This window comes from Hyla sarda, chromosome 4 (assembly GCF_029499605.1).
Source record: "Hyla sarda isolate aHylSar1 chromosome 4, aHylSar1.hap1, whole genome shotgun sequence".
NCBI classification, from domain to species: Eukaryota; Metazoa; Chordata; class Amphibia; order Anura; family Hylidae; genus Hyla; species Hyla sarda.
In genome coordinates, this window is record NC_079192.1 from 220,204,224 (window position 1) to 220,217,056 (window position 12,833).

At 39.6% G+C, this 12,833-nt stretch overlaps 1 protein-coding gene across 3 annotated transcripts in view; it reads right to left on the bottom strand.

The window, feature by feature from the left end:
• Positions 1 to 12,833, bottom strand: part of COG5 (component of oligomeric golgi complex 5) — a 405,205-nt gene that overhangs the window by 86,608 nt on the left and 305,764 nt on the right. For 2 of the 3 annotated variants that reach the window (XM_056573590.1, XM_056573588.1), the window contains exon 15: positions 5,356 to 5,469. In XM_056573590.1, coding sequence (XP_056429565.1) covers positions 5,356 to 5,469 — 114 coding nt within the window. The remainder of the gene's footprint in view (positions 1 to 5,355; positions 5,470 to 12,833) is intronic. The other variant, XM_056573589.1, reaches the window with a different exon arrangement.

The following is a 12,833-nucleotide window of genomic DNA, read 5'->3' on the forward strand; positions in this document are numbered from 1 at the left end:
AGCAAACCTCTTCTACTCTATGCAGTTCCCGAGACAAGCAGAGATGTCAGCAGAGAGCACTGTTGCCAGACAGAAAACAACAACTCAACTTCAGCAGCTGATAATTATTGGAAGGATTAGGATTTTTTAATAGAAGTAATTTACAAATCTGTTTAACTTTCTGGAGCCAGTTGATATAAAAAAAAAAGTTTTTTCCTGGAATACCCCTTTAAACAGATTTGCAAATTACTTCTATAAAAAAATCTTAATCCTTCCAGTACTTATTAGCTGCTGAATACTACAGAGGAAATTATTTTCTTTTTGGAACACAGTGCTCTCTGATGACATCTCTGTCCATTTTAAGAACTGTCCAGAGTAGGATAAAATCCCCATAGCAAACATATGCTGCTCTGGACAGTTCCTAAAATGGACAGAGATGTCAGCAGAGAGCACTGTGCTCATCATGTCAGCAGAAAGCTCTGTGTTCCAAAAAGAAAAGATTTCCTCTGTAGTATTCAGCAGCTAATAAGTACTTGACAGATTAAGATTTTTTAATAGAAGTAATTTACAAATCTGTTTAACTTTCTGGCACCAGTTGATTTAAAAAATAAAATAACATTTCCACCGAAGTACCCCTTAAATTAAAGGGTTCATAAAATTTATTTTTTTTTACACATTTTTATTACTGATCACAATTATGTTACACTGCACTGTATTATTCACATGTCTGTTAGAGTTACAGTGACAGGCATAGTACAGCAGATTAGACTGTCTCAGGCAGATATATATAGTTAAAGAAAGTTTGATCAGCTCATCGCTCCAACATGGATCAATCAGATTAGCAGTAGCAGCATGTAGCTCGTATTGGAAGCACGGAAGGAAACACTAGAGCAGAGTCCCCAGGTGAGGTAGGATCCAAGAAAAATGAACGGATATCCGTCTTCCAAATCAGGATAAAATCCAAACTTTAATGAAAGATAATTAAAACCATACAGGTAAGGAGTGTAGAAAAAACAAAACCAAGAGTAAAAACACAAAAGAAACGTTGATGGCGTTTCGTTTGTGTTTTTACCCTTGGTTTTGTTTTTTTCTACATGCCGTAACTGTAAGGTTTTAATTATTTTTCATTAAAGTTTGGATTTTATCCTGACCTGAGCCGGATATCCGTTCATTTTCCTTGGATCTGTCTCAGGCAGAGCCTGATCAGCTTCCATAGCCATGACAATAGAGGCTATTGTCAGACCTCCAGTTGCCATGTCTACCATCGGTGCCCTTTGACTGGTTTGCGGAGCAGCGATGAGAAGCACCTCTCCCTCTGTCACACTTATAGATTCTGTGGTCACACTTAACACAGCATCTATAAGGTTTACTGTTAGGATCAGAGCACAGCTTCTATCCTGACAGCTGTGGTGGGCCTCTACAAAGCGGCCCTCTCCTCCTATGATCATTTCCCTGAATAAAGCATGGAGATGGAGGGGAGGAGAAGACAAAGTTCCCATCTCACATTTGAAACCTATTAATCTGTGACAGATCAATAGGGGCAATCTCCTTCAGGCTTCAGGAATGCTATGCTGTGCAGCACAGTCAAGCTTAGTGAATTTTCACACGCTGTGACAGTTCCTTATACAGAATGCAGGTGTAATGCCTGTTGCGGGAATGCAGCTGCTTCCAGGCCGTACATGCATGTTCTTTTGCAAGAAAGGATAAAATTATTTTTCTTGGCAAAGAATGACTTTGCAATTTATTGCAATTCATCTAATATGTATTTATACCACTGTAAAGTGAACACAAATTTCTATAATAAAAAGCTTAGCAGCAATCTTTGTGAAAAAAATGGTCACAACTATAATAACGTCTAATTGAAAGAAACATTTTCAGAACCACACATTAGGTTTCTCAATCAATCATGGTTACACACTAAGAAATACACTATAAACTATATTAAAGGGGTACAGCTGCTAAAAAGTACTGGAAGGGTAAAGATTTTTTTAATAGAAGTAATTTACAAATCTGTTTAACTTTCTGGCACCAGTTGATTTAAAACATTTTTTTTCCCACCGGAGTACCCCTTTAATGTCTTAACACAGGCAGGGGTGAACCTAGGCTTTCAGCTGCCTAAAAGCAAAAGTGAAATAGCACTCCACCACCATCTGCATTGTATTATGAACTAAGAATGATACATAATATCAAATATTACATATATACAGTACCAGAACCTAAAACCGTTAGTAAATATGGTAACAGTACTAATCTCAGTAGAAATCCCTGCAGGAAGAATAAACTTTTACACCCATTGGTCTCTTTTTGTATTTATTTCCTTCCTGACTACGACTTAAAGGGGTACTCCGCCCCTAGACATCCCCCCCCCGAGATCTCCCTGCAGCACCCGGTGTTCGTTCACAACACCGGCTGCAGCATCGGAGGCTTGTGACATCACAGCCACACCCCCTCAATGCAAGTCTATGGGAGGGAGAGAGGTGGTCATCACACCCCCTCCCATAGACTTGCATTACGGGGGACACGGCCGTGACATCAGCGACGCATTGTCATCAGGCAGGAAACGAAGTTCGCTCTGTAGGGGATAAGATGTCTAGGGGCGGAGTACCCCTTTAACTCTATAGTGTTTACTGACCAGATGTCTCTCCTAATCTGTGCATTTTCTAACAAACCAAACCAGGTTGGATCCTAAAATAAATTCACACCACACTCCCGATTCCAGAGTTAATTAATACTTTAAGCTGAACGCCACAATTAAGGCTAATATCTGCCCCGCCGAAAACAGGATTCCAATGTATACTGTAAATGGGATGAGCTGACCACAATCATTTCAATGTCGCAAACCAGATTAACAAAGAAATTATAATCTAAAAACTATTTGAGCATATTTTCCTATTTACTTATTCTTGCATGAACAATAAAAGAACAAACGAAGAAAAGAGAAAGAATTTCAACAAGGCTTTTTTTTTAAATGAACAGTGCAGAGGACAGATATAGATGTATGTACCTCACATTTACAGGTCAAAAGGGTTTCTATGAAGTCACCAGTGAAATAAACATAAATGCTTTATACGTGATCAATTCAGTAATATAGATGTACAATGGGGCAAAAAGTATTTAGTCAGCCACCAATTGTGCAAGTACTCCCACTTAAAAAGTCATAGGTAGCTGTGTCAACCACCGTACGAAGCGGTGAATGAGGAGAGCCAGAGTGCTGTGCAGGAGATTAACCCGTTAACGACCATGGACGTCTATGCTTGTCCATGTGCAATTAACTCGGTATGACACGGGCTCCCGTGTCGTTAATAGCCGACATGTGGCGATCGCTGCGGCCGGCTATTAACCCTTTAGATCGCCGCTGTAAAAGCTGACAGGGGCGTCTAAAGGTGCCTTTATCCAATTCCTGGTGGTCCAGTGGGGTTGATGGCCCTCCCGCAGCGCGATTGCGGGTGGGGGGCTCGACCACAATAGAGGTAGCCGGAGGGCTTACCTCTGCTCCTGTGCCGGCTCCGGCGCTCAGAATAATAAAGCATGGCAGGACCAGGCTTTATCAATCGAGCGCAGAGCACACAGATCAATGGGGTTCTATGGAACCCCATTGATCTGTATGAGGAATCAAATTATTCCTCCTAAAAGTCCCCTAAGGGGACAAAAATTGTAAAAAAATAAAATAAAAAAAACACACATTAACCCCTTCCTTATTAAACCCCCCCCTTTTCCCAAATTCCACACAAAATATATAAACATAATAAAAATAAACATATGTGGTATTGCCGCATGCGTAAATGTCCGAACTATAAAAATATATCATTAAATAAACCGCACGGTCAACAATGGCGTATGCGCAAAAATATTCCAAATTCGTAATAGTGTATTTTTGGTCACTTTTTATACCATAAAAAAGGAATAAAAAGAGATCAAAAAGTCAGATCAAAGTAAAAATGGTACCGATTAAAACGTCAGATCATGGCGCAAAAAATGAGCCCTCATAATGCCCCGTACGTGAAAAAATAAAGTTATAGGGGTCAGAAGAGGACAATTTTTAATGTATTAATTTTCGTACATGTAGTTATTATTTTTTCCAAAAGTACGACAAAATCAAACCTACATAAGTAGGGTATCATTTTAATCATATGGACCTACAGAATAAAGATAAGGTGTCATTTTTACCGAAGCATTTACTGCATAGAAACGGAAGCCCCCAAAATTTACAAAATTGTGTTTTATCTTCTATTTTGTTGCACAATTATTTTTTTCCCGTTTCGCCGTAGATTTTTGGGTAAAATGACTGATGTCATTACAAAGTAGAATTGGTGGCACAAAAAATAAGCCCTCATATGGATATTTAGGTGCAAAATTGAAAGGGTTATGATTTTTAAAAGGCAAGGAGAAAAAAAAACAAAGTGCCAAAACTGAAAAACGCTTTGTCCTTAAGAGGTTAAAGGACACATGAACACTGTAACAGAATAAAAAAGGGTGCATGGATAGGAATACCATGTTCCAGCCATTTATTTCTTCATTAAATTGTACATTAGTAAAAAAAAAAAAAAAAAATGATATGTTATAGATTAGCCTAATTAAATTACCTTGCTAAAACATTTCTTAATACGATTTTGTAACATTATGTGTTAAATTAACCCCTAAAAGTTTGGCAACCAGGGGTCTTCCTTTTAGTCATGCCTGCAGTCAGCTGTAGGATTGTCTCCTGCAGCAGCCTGGCAGATACAAAAGTCAAGAAATGCAGTCAGGACCTTAGCTCAGAACAGTGTATAGAGCTGAATATTTCAGCTCCCTTTGAGCTAAGCTAGACTGTAGAGTAATGATGCCTTCAGTGCATAGTGCCGAATATTGTGCTTACTATTTCTGCTCCCTTTCCTCTAGTGTATAGAGCTGAGCAGGAGTGGTGTTGGGTCCTCAGCCAATCACACACTGACCTGCTCTTGGCAGCATAGCAGAAAGGGGGCAGAAGTTCTCCCCAGCAGGGCTTCAAAACTAAAAAATATTACAAATACAGGCAGGAGTGGGTAATCATGATGGGGGGAGTGAACTGGGAGGATAAAAAAAATTTATCAAGCACATGACAGGTAGTCTTTAACTATTCCAATAATTCAGCATAAAAGTTTTATATTCTTAAATACAACTAACAGGATGACCACCTCTTCGACCCACTCAACAGGTTAGTGCCCAGCCTGTTAAGTAGAGAAAAAAAAAACTGGTGGGTGTCAATATGATGAACTGTAAAATAATGAAGGTTTGTGATGTGATTCATCAATAGCCATTACATAAAACTGAGCAAATAACTAAAAATCATTCATCAATTAGGATAAAGTCAACCTATTCTATTCTAGCAACATATGTTCACCTTTACTGAAATCTTACCACCTTTTGAATGGATTGATGAAGCCTGTAAAGTGAATTGACCACAGCCACATTTCTTCGCTGACCTTCTGTAAGAGGTCCAATCACCTGACTTGCTTCTCCCTGAGTAGACAACTGCAATAACAAAAATAGATCGCTGTTAAAATATAGTAAGCCAGTTAGTCAGAATGAATTTCATGTTGAATAGCTTGATTTGAGCAGCACTTTGGTTTTTCCATTACAACACATGTAAAAGGATTGTACAACAGACAACAGAAAATCCTAAAAGCAGCACTTAAAAAATGAAAAGCCAACAAGAAGGTTAAAAAACAAGTGTGTACTTCTGAAGGCAAGTAAGATCTTTATGCTTGAAATATGATTAATAAAAGAAATTCATATTACTGTGGCATTAGTCAGCAGTTCAGAAGTAGGTTTAATCCAGGAGGAATATGTATTCCAAACAAGCTTATGAATTTTATAGCAGCAGAAATTATTTTCATTTAAAAGTATGCAAAGCAGCTGATTCCAAAACAAAAAACTTTACATTATTAGCCTCTTGGCAGTTACATAAATCATTCCAAAAAATGTAAACCTGTTAGCCTCTACTTAGTCTAACAATAGGCTCTCTTATGTCAAGTTTTGGCTATAACAGGGTAGTATGCTGTGTTGCTCTGCCCTTCAAAGACAATAGGAATCCTGACTAGTGTTGCTCACGAATATTCGCAATTCGAATATTATTCGCGAATATCGCATATTCGCGAATTCGCGAATATAGCGCTATATATTCGTAATTACGAATATTCGTTTTTTTTTTTTGTTTTTTTTTTTTTCACAGTACACATCACAGTGATCACCCCTCTCTGCTTCCAGCTTGTGTGGTGTAAAGAAGGCTGTAATACTACTGTGTGAGACTGGCGTGTAAAAATTTGCATATGCGAAAATTAGCATATGCTAATTTTCGCATATGCGAATTTTTGCGTATGCTAATTTTGTATATGTTAATATTCACATATGTTAATTTTCGCATATGCGAAAATAAAACGAGAATATAACGAATATGCGAATATATGACGAATATTCGTCCATATATTCGCGAATATTCGCAAATTCGAATATGGCCTATGCCGCTCAACACTAATCCTGACAGACCCTTTTTTAGTCAATGGGATCTTTCAAGTTTATCAAAGCAGATCTATTGCTGTTCCAAGAACAGAGTGTTATTCTTTATACTTATTTGTCAAGCTGTTAAATTTGTTTTGGTTTTCTCTATATATTTTTGGAAAAGATAGGTAATAATTAAAAAGTTATGGTTAGCCACCAAGTTTTACCATTAAAGCTCTAGGAGGGGTTCCCACCAAGCTTCAGCAGTATACAGTAGATCCAAGACAACCCACTAGCTTTCCAAAGTCAGAAATATGTAGTTTTTTATTTTGTAATATTTTTGGTGAAGAGGCTTTTAGAATTTGAGTAAAAGGATCCATTTTTGCTCTAACTGTAATCATATGCCACAGTCCAATTAATGGTAGGGTCACTGCTGCTGTGTATTTTCCTACCCACTGAAGTAAATGGGTAGCTAAATACACAGCTGATTTCGTTATCAATTAACTATAATGGGTTAATAAGCAGCAGCAAAACGTGTGACAATACATAGGGATTTGTCCTAAGAACAATGTATTATGTTAAAGGAGTACTCCATTCCTAAACATCTTATCTCCTATCCAGCCGTTGGGACCCCCCGCGATCTCCGTGCTGGCACATGAATGAAGGGTCATGATGTGATGTCATTAGGGGGCGTGGCGTGACGCCACAGCCACTCGAACCCAGCTTTCTGAACATAATGTTCAGAACGACGGGGTTCCGAGACAGAGATCACAGGGGGTCCCAGTGGCCGGACCCCAGCCATCAAACATCTTATTCCCTATCTTTTGGATAGGAGATAAGATGTCTAGGGGTGGAGTGCTCCTTTAAGGCATATAGATTAACAAAAATACACACCATACAGCAAACATATTGCTGAAATAATCAATAGTTTACATTTTTTTGTTCATTAATAATGCTTTACTTATTGCAAATATTAAAACTGTTATAAGAAATGTAAACAAAAATACAGTATATATTATCTACAATAATACTGTGTTTCTGAATAGCAAATTACTCTATGTAGCCAATTAGGGAGCTTTAAGCAATTAAGCCTTCACTGCCAGTTTTATCCTCTTTAACAATGTCAGAATACTAGCCATGAAAGCTACATAAGTAAATGCAAGTCCATGCAATACAGCAATGGCCAAAAGTTTTGAGACTGATGCACATTTTGTTTTCACAAAATTTCTTTGATTCAGTTTTATTTTTTTTAACTTTTTAGTGTTTCTATGGTAAACTGGAGTACAATTATCAGCATTTTATAAGTCTCAGAACTTTTATTGACCAATCAGGTTTATGCATAGACTCAATATTTACAGAGTAGATCCTTCCTTTTCAAGAGCTCTCTGCAATTCACCCTGACATGCTGGATTTTATGGCAAAACAAGACGCTTCGTATTATGCTTTTAAACTTCTTTACTGAACTTCAGCAGCAAATATAAACTTGTATGTATTAACAAGAAAAAATAATTTTTTGAAGCATATAAAGAGTATATGGCTGAACAATCTAGGGTGCAACCTAGTATCATGTCCTGTATCATTGGCCAATCAGACAGCAAGGCAGGTGATAAAGGTGACCGATTCCCAGGCATCTCCCTTCTTCTTTGCTGCTCAGCAGTGTGACAAAGATAAGTTCATTTTTCTCTCACAAACAATTACCTCATATATTCTATTATTTCATTATTATTTTGATTAATTCATTTACTAATTTCATTTATTACTATTTACCATTTATTTTCATTTTCCATATTTATTTTTCCTTCCATTTCATACCTTATTCTATTAATGGTTTTCTGTACATTGAATTTCTTACATTGTACTGCTATATACATTGTCCGGGTCCTATACCCTTTGTTCATTCTCTCTATATTCTGAAGAGATTAATACATTTTTTCCTCAATACTCTTTATTTTAACTTATTCCTCCCTCAACTATTCTTCCTTTTATATCTCACCCAATTATTATTCCCTGTTCTTTCCGGTGCTTATGGTCATCCCGACCCTCATAATATTCAATTTCACGATTGCTTCCACTATACATACCTTTCTATCTTTTCTTTTTTCCTCTCCCTTGGCGGACCGCCGCCATTACTGCGTCGCGAACGTTTTCTCATATTCGCCGCGTGCGCGCACGCGCAAGTCTCGCGAGACTTGCAGACAGAGCGGTCATCCTCTGTCTAACGTCCGCGGGATCTCGTCATTCTCCTCAGAGTGACAGAACCCGGCGGACGCGTCGCCCATTGGCAACAAATAGATACAACATTACTTCAGTATCCTCCATTTTATTATCTGTTTCCCCTCAGGTTAAACAACTGTTTCATCCCTTATCCTGTACTGCCACCTTGTGGCAGTTTTCAGTAGTTTCCTCCATTTTTTCTCTCATAAATCTTACTTACATTGATAGTCCATTATCCATTGTAATAATACATTGTTTTAGTATATAATTAATCATAGTTAATTAACTTTCACCTATTATTATTCCTTATCCATATTCATATAGATATTGGTTTCAATACCTCTCTTATACCCTCACAATGTCTGCTGATAATAAGACTCCATCTACTGAGAATGCATTACCAGAGAATTTACAATCTCTGGTAGATGCTTCAATATCAAAGTCTATTAATACAGCGGTTCAAACCGCGGTCTCTGCATTGCAGAATTCCATTGACCAGTCAGTGGCTCTGGCGTTAGCACGCTCACAACCCACAAATATGTCTAACTTACCTATGAACATTTTACCTCCCATGACTCCATCAGATCAATTCTGGTCCCCAAAAGAGTCTGTTTTCCAACTAGCTAAGGGACTTAAGGGACCAGGTAAGGCGAAATCTAAAAAACGCCACACATCAGACGGCCCATATCCCTCTAAGAGTGATAAAACTACCTCTGGGATGCGCCAAGATTCTTCACGATCTCACTCTACAGAGCGCAAGCAAACATCCATCAGTAGTGATTCCCATAAGCCCCATAATTCACCCTCATCCCATGAGGAGGCTCATAGTAGCAAAACTAGAAAATCTAGCTTCAGAGCTAAACCAGACTCCTACCGAGTTCCCTCCTCCAATGAGTCAGAAGACTCCGATATAGAGGACGTGGATCAAATACTCTATGTTTCGGAGGACAGTGATTCTAATCATGATGACCCTGGAAGTCAGGAAGAAGCTATGCTAACTGAATCCGGAGATACATATTTTGACCCGGCTTTAATATGCCATCCCCGATCGGGGGAATGGCTTCCAAACTCTAAAGTGGCCGAGTTTTTCTCCCTATGGGCCAACAAACCTCTGGATAAACCATCACGCAATAAGTTAAAGGCAGAATGCCCTAGGCCAACACTGCCGAATAATGCTTCTTGCACTCCAGAGTTGGACCCGTTAATTTCCAAATTTCTCTTTAAAACGGGGAAAAATCCCAAAAAGGGATAGATAGAAGCTTCCAGTCTTGTCAAGACAAACTGATGGATCTTATGGGTCCACTAACTAAAATATTGGACCTAGCTGAGGTAGCTTCCATCTCCAATACTCCGGTAGATACGGAAACCCTCAAAGGGTGGGCCCAAAGGGCCATATGTTTTTTCGGGAACGCAAACAATTCCCTTTCTAATGAACGAAAACGTTCCATTCTTTTAAAAATTGACCCCCAGCTGACTAACTTGGCCACGGTGGAACCTCCCAACCCCACCAAAGGCATGCTATTTGGGGAAGATTTTATTAAGGAATTAAATAAATACGTCGGCCTTTTCTCCTCACTGAATAAGGCCCAAGTATCTATGAAAAAAGTTTTCTCCCAACGTGTTTTTGGAAAGGCCGGAAAAGGACGGGGCCGTTTTTCCGGCCGATCCTCCCAACATAAATACACCAACATAAATACACCCAACCATCCTCTCAATTTTCAGGGTCCTCCTCCGCCCCCCCTCCCTTTTTTCCCTACAGGGGCAGACCATGGCGGGCTAGAGGTCAAAGAGGATACCCTCGCTCAAGACCTCCCACAGGTAAGCCTATCACAGTTTTCTTCCCAAGATATTCCCATAGGGGGAAGACTCCTGTATTTTTTCCACAACTGGCATACAATTACATCCGACTCTTGGATTCTAAACACAATCAAAGGTTATCAAATAGAGTTTGTCTCCCTTCCTGTCCAAACTTACCTACCCCATCCAATTCAATTCTCTCAAGCAGACAGGACTCTTATAGACCAAGAAATCAGAGATTTGATTGCCAAACGAGCAATTATCCCAGCTCAGTCCCACTCACCAGGTTTCATCAGCAACTTATTTCTGGTGAAAAAGAAAGACGGTGGTCACAGACCAGTGATCAATCTGAAACTTTTGAACAACTTAGTGATCTATCGCCACTTCAAGATGGAGGGCATACACTTACTAAGGGACATTCTAATGAAACACGACTGGCTAATAAAAATAGATTTGAAGGATGCTTATCTGACAGTCCCAATTCATCCTTCTTCTCAAATCTTCCTTCAATTCCTGTGGGAAGACAAGAGATGGCAATTCACTTGCCTCCCTTTCGGTCTATCATCAGCCCCATGGTGTTTTACAAAACTACTGAAACCAGTAGTGGCTTCTCTCAGAAGTCGAGGGGTTCGTCTTATCATCTATCTCGACGATATTCTCCTTATGGCCCAATCAAAAGAGTTACTTTTGCTCCACATGAGTTGGACTCTAACTCTTCTGACTCATCTGGGTTTTCTTATAAATCACAAGAAATCAATCTTAACCCCCTCTCAAAATCTGGAATTTTTAGGCTTCATGATCAACACCCAGTTGACCACTCTGAGCCTTCCCCCAAGGAGATTGAAGACTATCCGGAAGGAAATCCGGCAAATTCTCCGCAAAGACATAATATCTTTAAGGACGATAGCTCGAATAGTGGGTCTTTTATCAGCCTCGATCCAGGCTATATTTCCAGCCCCTCTTCATTACAGGGCTCTCCAACGCCTAAAGATTCGTCATTTGAGAGAAGGTCTCGGTTACTCAGACGAGATTCCCCTATCTTCAGAAGCCAAAGAAAAACTTCTTTGGTGGCTCGCTCACATAGAGACCTGGAATGGCAAGGCAATCTTCCATCCGAATCCAGACATCATTATAGAATCGGATGCGAGCCTTTCCGGATGGGGAGCTCACTGCGATTCTCTTTCCACTGGAGGGAAATGGTCCCCATCAGAAGCCCAACTACACATAAATTGTCTGGAACTTATGGCAGGATTTTTTGCATTAAAAAGTTTTGCAAAAAATTCCTCCCATTGTTGTATTCTCCTTCGCATGGACAACATTTCCGCTGTCCAGTACATCAACCACTTGGGAGGTACAGCATCCAAGACCCTTGCGAACTTTGTCAAAGACTTTTGGCATTTTTGTCTAGACAGACAGATAACCCTAAAAGCGGAATATCTACCCGGGATTTCCAACTCAGTAGCGGATATGTACTCTCGCTACCTTACAGATTCCAGCGATTGGAAGTTACTTCTTCCAATCTTTCAGGAACTAAATTCTCTATGGGGTCCTCTTCACATGGACCTTTTTGCCTCCCGTTTGAACACTCAATTGCCTCTATTTTTCAGTTGGCGTCCGGACCCAGAAGCTCTGGGTGTGGACGCTTTCCTGCAATTTTGGCCTCAAAAAACCCTATACGCGTTTCCTCCATTCAACCTCATCCCTCGAGTCTTATTCCAAACCACGGTTCAGAAATCTACTCTAGTTCTTATCACTCCTCTTTGGCCGACTCAATCGTGGTTTCCCCAAATCCTACATCTTCTCATAGACTTTCCTCATCTCCTTCCATCTACTCACGATCTTCTCCTGGACCCTCAGGGGAATTGTCATCCTCTGATAACGTCAGGCCAACTACTTCTGGTGGCCTGGATGATTTCGGGTCACCAAGATCTAACCTCCAATTTTCAAAATCGACTCAGGACATCCTTTCAGACGCATGGGCCCCGGGTACCAAATCAGCTTACCGATCAGCCTGGGGAATATGGTCTCATTGGTGCGATCAACGACATCTGGATCCCTTACGAACATCTATATCTCACATCTTGAATTTCTTAGCAGCCTCTTTTGATGCTGGCAAAGCTTATAGGAGGATTAATCTCTATCGTTCGGCAATTTCTTCTAAGCACCTTCCGATAGACTCCATTCCGGTGGGTAGACACCCTTTAGTTTGTCAACTCCTTAAAGGCATTCGCTTTCGTAGACCTCCTGTACCGAAATATACTTCTACGTGGAATATAAATATTATTCTTGACATGTTCATTTCTTGGGAAGATAATGATTCTTTATCATTAAAATTCCTATCATTCAAACTTACCACTCTCTTGTGTATTGTTTCGATCAAAAGAGTC